Source organism: Rhinopithecus roxellana, chromosome 15 (genome assembly GCF_007565055.1).
Source record: "Rhinopithecus roxellana isolate Shanxi Qingling chromosome 15, ASM756505v1, whole genome shotgun sequence".
Lineage (NCBI taxonomy): Eukaryota > Metazoa > Chordata > Mammalia > Primates > Cercopithecidae > Rhinopithecus > Rhinopithecus roxellana.
This window is the reverse complement of record NC_044563.1, coordinates 30,919,046-30,933,408: the sequence shown is the minus strand read 5'-3', so window position 1 is coordinate 30,933,408 and position 14,363 is coordinate 30,919,046. Positions and strand designations below refer to the sequence as shown.

The window sequence follows — 14,363 nt, the reverse complement described above, 5'->3', positions numbered from 1 at the left end:
TAAGCCAATTGGAACCCGTGATTTGGTTTTGCTTATTGACAAAAGTACCATGTAAATTGATCTGTGATGCATTTAAAGAAGATGCTTTGAAAGTTTGGAAATTGAGATGGCTTTTTCTTATTAGATTTTGAGAGTATTAGGGTTCATTTCTATATTTTAGTCTAATGTAATATTAGCCAAATATGTTCTTTTTCAATTTAGTTTTAATCAAGTTCTGGAAGACCATTTTCATCTAGCCCCAGTGGCGCTGTTAACGCAGAGATTTTATTTTCACTGTCAACCCTCCATTCTGGCTTCTACAGCCCTGCCCCGCAGAATTCCTGCATACCGAAATCCTGCATCATCTGCCCAAATGTTATTTCAGTATGCAAAAAAAACAGTAGTTATTACAAGAAGATTTTTAAAATTCTTATTTGCAGGCTTAAGGAGGGGAGGAATTTAAAAAGCCTCTAAAATTGTTATTTCTTTTAAAAGATATGGCCTTTATGCCTTATGTTATTTTTATTTAATTTGATCATCACCATATTTAATGGTTTAAAATGCAAACACACAGGATTTGCATTTGTTCCTCTAATTATTCAGTAGAATAATTGCCACTTATTTTGTAATTATTGCTGGAAGGAACACCTTTTTCTCAGTTGCTTTTTAAAGGCTTTGTGGGGAAAAAATAAACATATTCTTCATCTCATCAGAGACTTTGTCAGTCAACAATACTAGTTTATTAAAGATATTTATTAAATACTCTTTTAAACAGGTAGGAAGAAGGAGATGGGCTCCTTCGACTCTGACCTAAGTTACACTGCAAAACAGAAGACAGAATAAAAATAACAATTATAGGTCAGCCACGATGGCTCACGCCTGTAATCCCAGCACTTTGGGAGGCTGAGGCAGGCTGAGGGGATCAGCTGAGGTCAGGAGTTTGAGACCAGCCTGGCCAACGCTGCGAAACGCTGTCTCTACTAAAAATATAAAAAATTAGCTGGGGGTGGTGGTGGGCATGTGTAGTCCCAGCTACTTGGGGGGCTGAGTCACGAGAATCGCTTGAATCCTGGAGGCGGAGGTTGCAGTGAACTGAAATCGCGCCACTGCACTCCAGCCTGGGTGACAGAGTGAGACTGCATTTCAAAAATTATTAATAATAATAACAATAATAACTGTCGTCCTTTATGTGGCAGGTATTGTATTTGGTCCTTTCCTGCTCTCACTTATTCCCCATACCCACTTTATAAGGTAGATTGTACAATTCTTTTTTTTTTTTTTTCCTGATGAGCAATGTGAAGCTTAAATAGTGTGTTTGGAGTTTGAGTTTAACAGGTAATAAGTGACAGAAACAGGAACTTGTTCCCAAATCTGTCTGACTCCAAAGTCTATGCTCTTTCCTTCATGCCATGTATTCATATATTCCTACAAGTTCAGGTTGTATAAACATGCGCACAGCTGATCCAGATGAAACCTGACAATGTCTTTACCAATTTTTCTTGTGACTATCCGGTGGAAGCTTGATTTGGATGCAGTTTTCTAATGCTTGAGGAAGTAGATTGAAGGGTCTTTAGAAGCTAGTCTGATTGTTCAGATCGATTTGTTGTATAAATCTTTTTTAACAAGCCAAGACCCTCATATGTAAAGGAAAGTTTGGGTAAAATAAACAGTGGAAGGGTCTACCTTATGATTGTTGTTGTCCAGCCAGATGGCAATACTGGAATATAATTGGAGTTGCATTTAGGTGGACAGTTACCACTAGGGATTCCCATTTAGAGCATGCCATGTTGATTTGGGTGGCAACTTAGATATACTCGGTTGGGAAGCAAGGAGAATATTGTCATTCATTTATACTACCTTGCGGTTATCTTAAACATATGTATAAGTGTGAATGAGTATGTGCGAGTGTGTAGATGTGTGTGTTTAGGTCACAAAAAGTTGTGTTAGAATAAGGCCATGGTTGAGGCAAGAGTGCTTACAAACAAGGAGTTGCTGAGCAGCAATAAAATCTCTGGGCTGTTTTCATGGTCTAAAAAGTGTGACTATTAATGGCCTGCTTCCCCATCGTTTGCACTTCTCAGTTGTTACCTGCCATCGGTTCAGTGCAGTAGTGACTACTGTGAGGCAAGGGGAGTGGACTTCTGTCTTCTTTGTGTGGACTAAGGTTTATCACATCTCCTGGTGCCTTGCGATTCTCTTCACGGAGGAGGCTGAAGCGGAGGAGGGAGCGTTTCTGCTGTGGTGTCTTACACTGGTCCTAATTCCTGCGGTGGACCACAGGGCTTTCACTCCACATCCCCTGCCTTCTCCTGGGTTTCTGGCTCAGCCCTGACATTATTGTAATATAGTTTTCTGTGTTTAATATTTCTTAGACCTGGTTTCCCATTGCAAGCATGGAAGAAACCCTAATGCATGAGTTTCAGAGGAGAAGGTAGCAGTCTGAACCTGCTGTGTGGCTCCATCAGCAAGTGTGAGTATTAATGATAGAGCTGTCAGGACTTGTGAAAATTAATGGAGCCTGACGGGGGATAGACTGAGGTCAGAGACAGAGCTTGCCCTGACTGAATGCTTCTGGTGTTTTTGTAGCTGAGGCAAGTGAGTGCAAACTGTGGAGCCAAGGGGGATTTCTGGAGTATGCAGTGGGTACCAACTAAATGCCAAGCATTCTTCTAGGTGCTGGGGGCACAACAGCAAAAAGTTGGCTCTGCCTCCTCATAGCTCATAGAACCCCCTCTCCACCTCCAGGCTGGCCTCAAGCCTTCTCTGCTGTCAGCCCCCGGTAATTGCCAAGGAAGGAATTTAGATGAAATGTCTCCTTAGCCCATCCTGAACCTCATAGTTCTTCCATGCTCCTAGCAGTTGGTGTGACTTTTTTCCTTTCATCCTCCTGCAGAATTTTCTGCTTGGCCAGTTTTCAAGCCCAGGTTATTCTTGTTCATTCCTCAGTGAAATAGAGAGGCTTCAAGAGTTTTAACTTTTTCCCTGTTCCTGCTGGAGTTACAATATTAAACATATAATCATAATTTTAAATAGGAAAAATTTCCTCCTTCTGTTGCCTTGGGTATAATGAAGTCACTTTATATCACTAGCATCAGGGAACAGTGTTTTAAAACAGGCCCCTGACACTGCCCCATTGCAGGCAGGTTTCAGAAATGCGATCAAATTGTTATGTATCTCTTTTTTAGAAACAGTCCTGTAATAACAGGTCTGACTATATATTTGTTTGATTCTTTTAGATCCCAACAACTTAGCTTTTTTTTTTCCTAGCAGATTGCCAAGGGAAAGTGAGCCTGAAGGCTGTGCCTTGTGAATTGGATTTTCCTGGGCACCTGGGAGCCATAGCAGGTTCCTCCTCTGTCCTGTCACCTCTGTTGTTTTTCTTCCTGCTATAGAATGAGCTTTACTGACTGTGAGTGTTATGCCACAGACATTTTTGGTTTTGGTTTCCTTATATATTTTAAAAACCTATAATTTGGAAGAATAGAGGGGAGAGGGCATAGGGATTGGCAGTCTTAAAATATGTCAGCTTTATGGAACTAGGTTTTCTTTTATATGGGGAAACAACAAGCCATGTTTGCTTTTGGAGGCTCTCTTTCACAGATAACTGCTGCTGAATGCTGGGGTTTTTCTCTTGGTTTCAGCAGGAGTAAACAGTAGATAGTGATCAATTAGCCTTGCCGACCAGATCTCTGATTTAAAAAAGAAGGGTGTGGAGAAAGGATATTTGGTGTTAACCATGACCTGATGAACCATTGTGGTTGCCCCTGTTTTCCATATTCCCTGTTCATGAGGAATGAAGAGTGTGGGTCAAGAGTTGCCTTCTAACAGTTGGCAGGCTATATTAGCCTGTTCTCATGCTGTTACTAAAGATACACCTGAGACTGGGTAATTTATAAAGGAGAGAGGTTTAATTGACTCATAGTTCAGCAAAGCTGAGTACGCCTTAGGAAACTTATAATAATGGCAGAAGGGGAAGCCAACACGTCCTTCTTCACATGGTGGCAGCAAGCAGAAGTGTTGAGCAAAAGGAGTTAAAACCCCTTATAAAACCATCAGATCTCGTGAGAATTTACTATCATGAGAACAGCATGAGGATAACCACCCCCATGATTCAATTACCTCCCACCAGATCCTTCCCACAACATGTGGGGATTATGGGAACTACAGTTCAAGATGAGATTTGGATGGGGAGACTGCCAAACCATATCACAGGCAGATTCCTGGGAAAAATGAATGTTCTGGAATTGACCTTGGATTTTGGTTTGACCTAAACTTGAGTTTTCTAGAGGTATTCATTCTATAAGGATTTACAGCAGAAAACCTGAATGCGGTTGTATGATACTTATTTTTGAGGAACATTAACTTGTATTGAGGGAGAGGGGCAAGCTAGAGAGGAAATCATGTTTGGCCAGAGCAGTGCTTATATATGTTTATTTTAAAATGCTGATGCACATGTGCCCCCAGTCCTCATTGTTCTCTAGTATCTTCCACTTAGTTCAGCTCAGTTCACATTGTTTCTTTACCTCCCTAGTCCATGTAGGTGTTTGAATTTATTACCTCAGACCTCCATTCTCCTATCAAAGTCTCATCCTAATCCTCATAATTGTAGCCAACAAATTTTTAGATTCTGGGACCTCACATAAAGTTGGTCTTCTCTTTTTTTGGTGGGCTCCCACATTCTCCTGGGAGCCTGTAGGTAAGAAATTACACCACCAACTGCAGTAGCATTCGGGGAATGTTTTATTTTATTTTTATTATTATTTTTTTTTTTGAGGCGGAGTCTCGCTCTGTGGCCCAGGCTGGAGTGCAGTGGCACGATCTCGGCTCACTGCAAGCTCCGCCTCCCGGGTTTACGCCATTCTCCTGCCTCAGCCTCCTGAATAGCTGGGACTACAGGCGCCCGCCACCGCGCCCGGCTAATTTTTTGTATTTTTAGTAGAGACGGGGTTTCACCATGGTCTCGATCTCCTGACCTTGTGATCCGCCCACCTCGGCCTCCCAAAGTGCTGGGATTACAGGCGTGAGCCATCGCGCCCGGCCCGGGGAATGTTTTAATTGAGCCAGGATGTGTTTTAATCGTCGTAGCGTGAGGCTGACACTGCCTCATGTCCCATACAGGAGAACTCTATGATATAGTCAGAGAAGCATCTAGAATGGAGAGTTCTGTTTCATGGGTACAAACAAAAAGGGCTGTAAGTGCCTAATATTAGATAAAAGATTACTATAGATGGAGAATGGTATGAGGAGGATTCATGTACCAGTAGGCCTTAAGTCAAACTTTATCAGGTTGTCACATATGTGGGGTCATCTGAAAACTACTAGTCTGGGAGCCAAAGAGCTAGATTCTGGCCCTACTTGTGGCCTGTGACTGTGCTTAGTAAGCACCTCTCTGGCACTCAGTTTCTTCATCCATAAGATGGAAGTGCATGAATCAGTGGTTTCCTCTTAATTTTTTTAAGCCAGGGTTAACTTTCTTTGAATGATGACATCTTTCCCCAGATGGTAAAATCAAGGAAAGCATAGCTGCTCTGGTGGACCTCAGAGAAAGTCGTTCCCCTCTGCCCTTCTCCATCCCTGGGGAGGCTTCACGGAGCACAACTTCAGACCACCAGATTTTCTTGGAGGACACGTGCTGTGATTCATCGAAGTCATTATAAGTGCCATGTTAAATGTCCAGAGTTTTATAAGGGAGTTATGCTGACTTTGACATAAGTTGCTATGTGTTTAACATTGTTATAGAGTTCATCAGACATGTGCATAGCTGGAGATCTTAAATTTTTAATCTATTCCTTGCTACATGCTGATACCCCCACCTGATTCTAAGAAGAAGTTTTGGATATTCTGCATGAGTAGTCCCTCTTGAGAGAAACAGTCTGGAAGCTATCATAGGTTATACTAATCATTCATGAATGAGAGGCCACTCTTGGCACATTTTTTGGTATTTGAGAAATACTGGAAGAGAGAGATATCTGGATAAGAGAAGGAGGCAAGAAGTTGTGTGTTAAGGGAATACATTGTGCGAGGTTAGGATTATCTCAAAAGAGGTGCTGTGTTTGCACTGTGTGCAGGTTGGAGGCCTCATAGGCTCACTGACCTTCACTTTTAGATCCAAATGCTTATTGGCCCTAATAATACTTTTGTTAGCTTGAAAGACATGTTGGAACATGCCAGTTTCTGCCATGAGAAAAATCAAAATGTTCTTTTTCATCTTCAGATGCTTTGCTTTGAGAGTAGTGATGTTATGCCTGGCATCAGGGAGTGGTCCAATTTGTGGATAAACCAGTGACTGATTGATGGGGATTGGGAAAGATGGGCATGACAATAACATAACAACACAGCTAATGTCTATTGAGTGAATATAAAGTGTCAGAAACTGTGCAGATTCTTTATATGCAGGATCTTGTTTAATCCTCACCAAACTTTAGAATTAATATTTTAGTTTTACCCTATTTATATTTGAGAAAACTGTAGTTTAAAAAGAGTGGAGATTAGTCGGCTAGACTGGAAGACTGGATGTTGGGGAGAAGGAACAGGACACTTCATGTGGGCTTAAAGTTGGAAGAAAATGTAACATTGGCTTAAACCTTGCCATAGCCTAAGATGACAACCCAAGTTCCTGGAATTCTATGGAAGTTCCCAGGAAATCTTGTGGAGGTTCATTTGTTCCTTCACTTACTCAGCAAATCTGAGTTGTGTGTCTGCCATTTTGAAGATATGGGACTAGGTACTTTTGGTCAATAAGGAACAACAAGCCATGATCCATGTCTTCAAGTCTATGGGGAGACAAGTCACATGCAAAAGCAAAACTCAAAAAAAGAGTAATAATAGTGAACATGCACTGACGGTTTACTCTGCACCATGCATGTGCTTTAGAGGCTATATTTCATTTTATCTTTGCCAAAACTCATGAGGTGGGTGCTATTATCCCCATTTTGCTAGTGCACTTTAGAGAACATAAGGAATCTCCAAGGTCATACAGCTAACATGTGGCAGAGACTACAGAGTCCCCATTCTTATCCCCATGTTGCCTCCATAGTTTAAATTGTAATAGTTTTAAAATCGAATCATTAGGAATAGAAATGGGAGAAGCACAGTAAGCAACTATTAAATACTGCCCATAGAAGTAAAGATGAAGAAGGAGAATGTCATGGGATAAGCATGCAGATGAGATAGGATGCAAAGGAAGCTGAGGAAGAAGAAGAGAGAGGAGAAGAAATATCAGAGAAGGAGGAGGATAACTTGGAGAGTGCCACAGCAGTAATCAAGGGAACGGATCACACCACTGTAGTGTACTCAACAGAGGTCAGACTTCAGAAAAAGCCTTGGCTTTGGCCATTAGGAAGTTATTAGTCACATTCCAGGGAAGCTTTTGGAAGGAGAGTAGAAGCAGAAGCCAGATTGCATTGAATAACTTTTGAGTAACCATTTGGCTATACATTGTTAAATCTATTAATATAGTGGCCTATCAGGCAAAACAAATGTGGTAAGTGGGCTGTATGAGAAGAAATCAGAGTGAGGAGGTCTGTTGGCAGACTGGAGATCAGTTTTGCCTGATCTTTTGATTTTCCACAAGAAGCTGGAAGTACAGAAACTTTTGGGTGATATTTTCTGAGTTCTAGATGTTAGTTAAATACAAAAGCAAAACAAAATAAAAACAAAACAAACAAAACCTCAGTCTAGGGCTAACCATAACACATCTGAGGGCTGAGTTTGTCCTACCAGCAGCAAGCTTATGGAATCCTCTTTTTAGAAGTTTAGAAGTGAAATGAGGAAGCATCTCAAAGAAGCAAAAAGGTCAAGGAATGTTTAAGATCATGTTTGAGGCATGTATGTGTGTGTGTGTATGTGTCAAGGGTTGTTTGTTTTTGTTTTCTTTGAGTGGGTAAATATAAACTCACTAATGAGGAGGATTCAATGTATAAATAGAGAGAGACCCAAAATATCAAAGAGAGGAGATGCCTGGAAAAGGAAGGTGCTTGTGGGAGTGGGAGGAATCTGATTAAGGGGCCAGTTTGCAAATTGAATGTCCCTATGATGAGAATCCAAAATCTGAAGTGTTCCAAAATCTGAAACCTTTTGAGCACAGACATGACACTCAGTGAAAATGTTCACCGGAGCATTTCAGATTTTGGATTTTTGGATTTGGGATGTTCAATCAGTATGACACAAATATTCCAAAATCTGAAAAAATCCAAAATCCTAAGTGCTTCTGGTCTCAAGCATTTCAGTTAAAGGATGCTCAACCTCTGTTAGAAATATGAGAAGATGCAAACAGATGGAGTGATGGGAAAGTGAAGAGGCAGAAGTGAAGAGAAACTTCCTCCTTCTTTACACATGTGGTTAGAGGATATTTTGCATGTCTGGAGGGGGGCTCAGTTGGAGCCTGGGAGCTAGAGAGGAACCTGGACACATTTTGTGATGGCTGCTTTGGGGAGGTAGTGGCTAAAGTGTGGGGCACTTAGAACTGTCAAGTAACAGTGAGGACCCAGTTGACTTTCAGTTCATGAGTATCTACTTATGTGACACCACTAAGTGAAGAAGATACAGAATACATAAAACTCAAATAACTGCCTTTATGAGTTTATGGTCTCACTTACATTCGGTAGCTCTAACCTGAGCTGATGAGCAAGTTTTCCACATTTCATTAATTCACTTGCTACCATAGTCACTTTGTTGTACCTGTAAGTTACCTCTACTATTTGCTTAGTAATTTTCTTGAAATTACCTCTTATTTTACATATAAAGATAGAAAAAAGGAAGCTATATATCATTACTTCCACTTTTATATTGTATTTGTCCAAACAATGCATTCTTAAAAGTCGTTTTAAAATACAAAACTGTTTGACATTTTGTCAAAGGTTCCTTTCCATTTCACCTAAAATAATCTTGTGTGCCATTAGTAGAACATATATCATGCCTTAGGAACGATGAAACTGGTTGGTTGGTAGAGTTCTTTTTTCTTGTTTCTTTGTTTGTTTGTTTTTCTGAGATGAGTTTTGCTCTTTCACCCAGGCTGGAGTGCAATGGCGCAATCTCGACTCACAGCAACCTCTTCCTCCAGGGTTCAAGCAATTCTTCTGCTACCACGCCCAGCTAATTTTTGTACTTTTAGTAGAGATGGGGTTTCACTACGTTGACCAGGCTGATCTCAAACTCCTGACCTCAGGTGATCTGCCTTTCTCGACCTCCCAAAGTGCTGGGATTAGAGGTGTGAGCCACCATGCCCGGCCGGTAGAGTTCTTTGGGTCATTCAGAGCAAGAATTTTTTTTTTCATGTTAGAGTCTATATATGGCCTTGTTTTTTTTTTTTTTTTTTTTTTTTTTTTTTTTTTTTTTTTTTTGTACAAGCAGGTCAGCTTAGCTGGCATGATCTGAATAAAATGGAAAAAGGCAGGCACCTCTTTGCCCGACAATTTTAAAGTGTTGCTATTTGAATACCAAGAAGTTTGAAGCTGGACTGCAGAGCCTTCCAAATTAATCTAGTGTGGAAAAAAAAAAAAAAGAAAACCCACGAAAATGCCATCAAGTAACAGGAGATTTGTCAGCTGCCCTGTTTACACTTTTCATATAAAACATAAAGGTTAGCAGATTATAGATGAAAGGTCAGTTCAGCAAAAAAGAAAATATGTCAGACAATCTCATAACATCAGTAACAGAGGATGGAAGTTGGAAGCTACTATTGGATTCTCAGAAAGAGATGAGTTTGTTGATGATGTGTAAATATCATCACCTTTTCTGTGGCTCTTCATTTTGGTGGCTACCTTTTTATCCTGAGTCTCCAAAATTTGATTTAAAAGACACCAAAGATGCTTGTCTTCCTGAGAAAGATTTGCTTTGCAGCAGCTTTACTTAAAAAGAAAGAAAGAAAGAAAAAAATCCAATCTGAAGGGGGAAAATATACTTCCTTTGCCATAGTGGCTAGTCTCACCCATGCTGTCCCTGAACCCAAGCCCTAAAACAAGGATAAATTGAGAAACCCAGGCTTCCTGCAAGAACGGCGGCACATAATTAAAGGGTTTACAATGAGTCCATCATTGTGAATGATTAAAGGAGAACTGGGCAACTACAATGTGATTTGTACAGGTAAAATCTTTTGCTCCAAGAATCACACAGTAAGGACCTGCCTTGGAAGAGATCGCTGTCTGGGAAAACATTTTAGCCTGTTCCAGCTTTGGGAGCACAGGTGAATTGGGGCGGGGAGCAGTATTAGGCTCATAGGGTCACAGAGCCATGATATTAGAGTTGTAGGGCCTCTCACAAATGTCCAGCATGTGCAGTACTGGGAATTTGTGGCCCTATTAACACATCTTTCATCTTCACTTGAAGTTCAGGAATTGTGCAAAATACCACCATTCTATCCAAGCAACATACTATGTACATCATACTCTTAATTACCAAATTCACATAAATGTGCATTTGAGGGAGGCTTCCTATTCTTTTCTGAACTCTTCATCATAACCTTGCAAATAACTGAGGCCAAAGACATGACATACAGCACCGTGGGCTAGTAGTCAAAGATAACCATTGCTGCTTGGCCTCAGCGTTTCTGGTTTCTTCTCTCTGCAGTGTTATTTTCTATCAGACTGCTTTCATCTCTCTCTTAAGCCTCCCCATTATTGCCCGAGCTATATAAGCAACTTTATTATTGTCAGAAATCTAACAATTAATAGCTAAAGAAAAGGCAGTAATTTTGCAAAACATGATCTGACAGTCTTGAAAACTGCTTCAATATTAGCAAATACGTTTGTGATGTGCTGCTGAGACTGTGTGGACTTCACAATGTAAACTTTACAGTTTGAATTGCTGAAATCCAAGTGGACTGACGACAGAACTTGCTCCCATCACCTCCCCCACAAAATTCTCTTCCCCACTAAGCTTCCTTAATGAAATCATTGAGACTCTAGCTTGCTGGTAAGGACCAGTTCTTACAACAAGTGTATCCAATTTCCTGCTAGTGGTAACTTTAATTCTTCCTGGAATAGCAGGAAACATTAATTTTGCATCAGATCCATAGGTCTCAGAAAGCTGGAATTATAGGTGCCATTGTCCCACTCTTTTTTTCCTCCAAAATAAAATAAGCAGCAGATGAACAGTGAGGCTTGAGGGATGGGTAGTGACAGCGTAAAGAAAAGAACATTAATTTCAGGTGGGGACAGCTGCCCGGCACTCTCTCCCTTTGGATTTTGGTTCTTATAGCATCACGGTGAGTTATTAATATGTATGACCCGTACTTTATTTAAACATTATAAATCTATGCAGAAGTCTGGTGTTTGGGTTTTCCTTTATAGCTTTCATTCTTCTTCCCAGAATTATCTCATTTTGATCGGGAAACTTTTGCATAAAAAGCACACACCGAGAACTCACATTTCCATACCATAAATATTAAAAGTGGGTTAAGCTTTACAGTTTCTTCTCCCTTCCCAATGGGAGGAAAGTTAGCTTCTAATCAGGGGGCCCTTCCTAATGTTCTTTTTATTCACAACCCAAAAGGTAAACTTAAAATTAGAGTTGAAATATGAAATTTTACTATCTGGTTCCTTTCTTGTATGTCAATTTTGGAATGTTTGACTATGCCATGTCTTTTGTCTGAAGGATATACTAAAAATCTAGTAGTTATTTGACTTGTTAAGAATAGTTGGTTAGATTATGTTTTGAGAACCAAACTAGGTCCAGACCTTCTCTTAAGGATCGTGATTAATGTGCTTTTTTACTGGATAAATATAAAGTGTAGATTCATTACCCTGTGGATTCATCACAATGAATACGTAGCATACAGAAGAGGGAAATGGAACTAGAAAACTTAATGTCTTTTTAACAATGTTTTAGCTACTTAGCAGCTTCCTATCTCCTGTTATTGTCATTTTTGTTGGCATAAAGGACTAATCATAAATTCCAGTTCACATGGAAATGTAAAGGAATGTGTGAGCTATTTCATTTGAGTGAGCTGTCTGCTAATCACATAGTCTCGGCTGTTGTACTTTGTGATGGGAAATGAACGTGCTAATTGGTGCTCTTTTTTCTTATTTCAGGAAACCTGCCATATGAATATAAAATAGTGATTGCTGGGAATCATGAACTGACATTTGATAAGGAATTCATGGCAGACCTTGTTAAACAGGACTACTACCGTTTCCCCTCTGTGTCCAAATTGAAACCAGAGGACTTTGACAATGTTCAGTCCCTCCTGACAAACAGTATTTACTTACAAGATTCGGAGGTAACAGTGAAGGGATTCAGGATATACGGTGCACCTTGGTAAGTGATGATTCAAACAGTTTTCCACATTGCTTTTTAGCTCAGTACCAAGAATATATGGCTCAGACTTAGATGCTTTAAATGAAAATGATTCGGATGGAAGGAAACCTTATTGCTGTATTTCCAACAAAATGCATACTGTACTACTGCAAAATGCAACACTTGTTTTCATTGTGATAGAGATCCCTTTAGGTAAGATCAATGGGAGTTAAGGCTTTCCTAGATATATACAGTCATCCCTCCCTCAGTATCCAATGGGAATTGGTCCAGGATCTCCTGCTGATAACAAAATTCCAGCATGCTCAAGTCTTTTATATAAAATGGTGTAGTATTTGCATGTAACCTATGCACATCCTCGTGTATAGTTTAAATCGTCTCTAGATTATAAAACATTGTTAATACTTCATGGTTTAAGGAACAATGACAGCAAAAATATCTAGCATAGATGCGATCGTTTTTCCAATATTTTCTTTCTTTTTTTTTTCTTCAAGATGGAGTATCTCTCTGTCGCTGAGGCTGGAATGCAGTGGTGTGATTTCAGCTCACGGCAACCTCTGCCTCCCGGGTTCAAGTGATTCTCCTGCCTCAGCCTCCGAAGTAGCTGGGATTACAGGCACACGCCACTGCACCCGGCTAATTTTAATATTTTTAGTAGAGACAGGGTTTCACCATGTTGGCCAGCCTGGTCTTGAACTCCTGACCTCGGGTGATTGGCTCGCCTCGGCCTCCCAAAGTGCTGGGATTATAGGCATAAGCCACCGCTCCCGGCCCTTTTTCTAATATTTTCTATCCTTGGTTGGTTAAATCCTTGGATGTGGAACCCGTGATTATGGAGGGCTGGCTGTATATGTTTATGCTACTGGGGCTGGGTGTATGTCTGTGTGACACAAAAGGATTTGAGAGGAGGTCGCCATGCTACCCTTCACATAGACTCAGCTACTCTGAACATTCCATCAGCCTTAGGTAACTCATTTCCCTCTCATTTTGTACTGGAAGAGTTCATAAAATATCTTGCTTAGATTAGGGTTTCTCAAATCTCTCTACACATCAGAATTACCGTCTCTGTAGAAATAAAGATTTTGAAGCCCTACCTACAGAGACTCTGATTGCCCTTTCTGAGATGAAGCTCAGCAGTTACTATTTTTTAAAGTTCCCTGGGCAAGACTGATGTACAGGTGGTTTGAAAGTTACTGGTTGAGAAATGGCGCTAGAATTCTCGGAACTAAGCTCTGGAAAACTTGAAACAGGTGCATATCCTTGGAAGCCAGACAAGAAGCATGTCAATCTTGATTCTATCAGTTGACAGTTGTCAGGTTTTAAAGGAATTACTTCACAGTGTCTGAGCCTCAGTTTTCATATCTTTAAGATGGTGAAGATGATATCTATTTTAGAGGGTTGTGATGAGGATAAAATAGGTAAAGTTTGCAGTGGACTTTAGAGAATATTGGATAGTTTGCTTAGGGTATCAATTATAATTTTTCTGGCCTTGGGCTCTCCCACTAAGTATTTATGTCAACTTAGGCAAGTCATTTAGGCCCTAGAGCAAGTTTTTTTTTTTTTTTAAATCTTTAAAGTGAGAATGTTAGACTAAATGATTGTCAATCATTTAGGTTCTAGGACTTTTTTTTTTTTGAGGGTGTATGTAGAGCAAAACTAACCTGTGTGTGTGTATATAGAGCAGAAGAACTTACCTTTACTCACTCAATACAGAAAGTACCCCAGTCCTTCACTAGGAGTTGTGGATAGGACTGGAAACAGACAAGCAGACTGAATTCAGATTGGCCACTTTACTTGACAGTTTGTCAAGTAAAGTCCTCTTGTCCTCTGTAAGTTAAAAGGTTGAGATATTTTCTATAATTTTTTTTCTAGCTATACGAGTTGGTATCCAGAAGGACTGATGAATGGGTACAGGAAGTACATCTCTATTTAAAATCAACCCCAACAATGATTTTTGAACTCTTAATTAAGTACTTCCTATATGCCAGGCATTGTCCTATGTTTTTTGTATATGTATTGTCTCATTTAATCCTCAGAATACCTTTGGGAGATGGGCACTATTCTGATTCTCATTTGGCAGATAAGAAAACCCAAATGCAGAAAAGTTAAGTAATTGCTCAAGAATCGCCACA

At 40.1% G+C, this 14,363-nt stretch overlaps 1 protein-coding gene across 1 annotated transcript in view; it reads left to right on the top strand.

Moving 5' to 3' along the window:
* Positions 1-14,363, top strand: part of MPPED2 (metallophosphoesterase domain containing 2) — a 178,772-nt gene that overhangs the window by 81,583 nt on the left and 82,826 nt on the right. Inside the window, exon 4 of the mRNA XM_010358313.2 lies at positions 12,009-12,234. Coding sequence (XP_010356615.1) covers positions 12,009-12,234 — 226 coding nt within the window. The remainder of the gene's footprint in view (positions 1-12,008; positions 12,235-14,363) is intronic.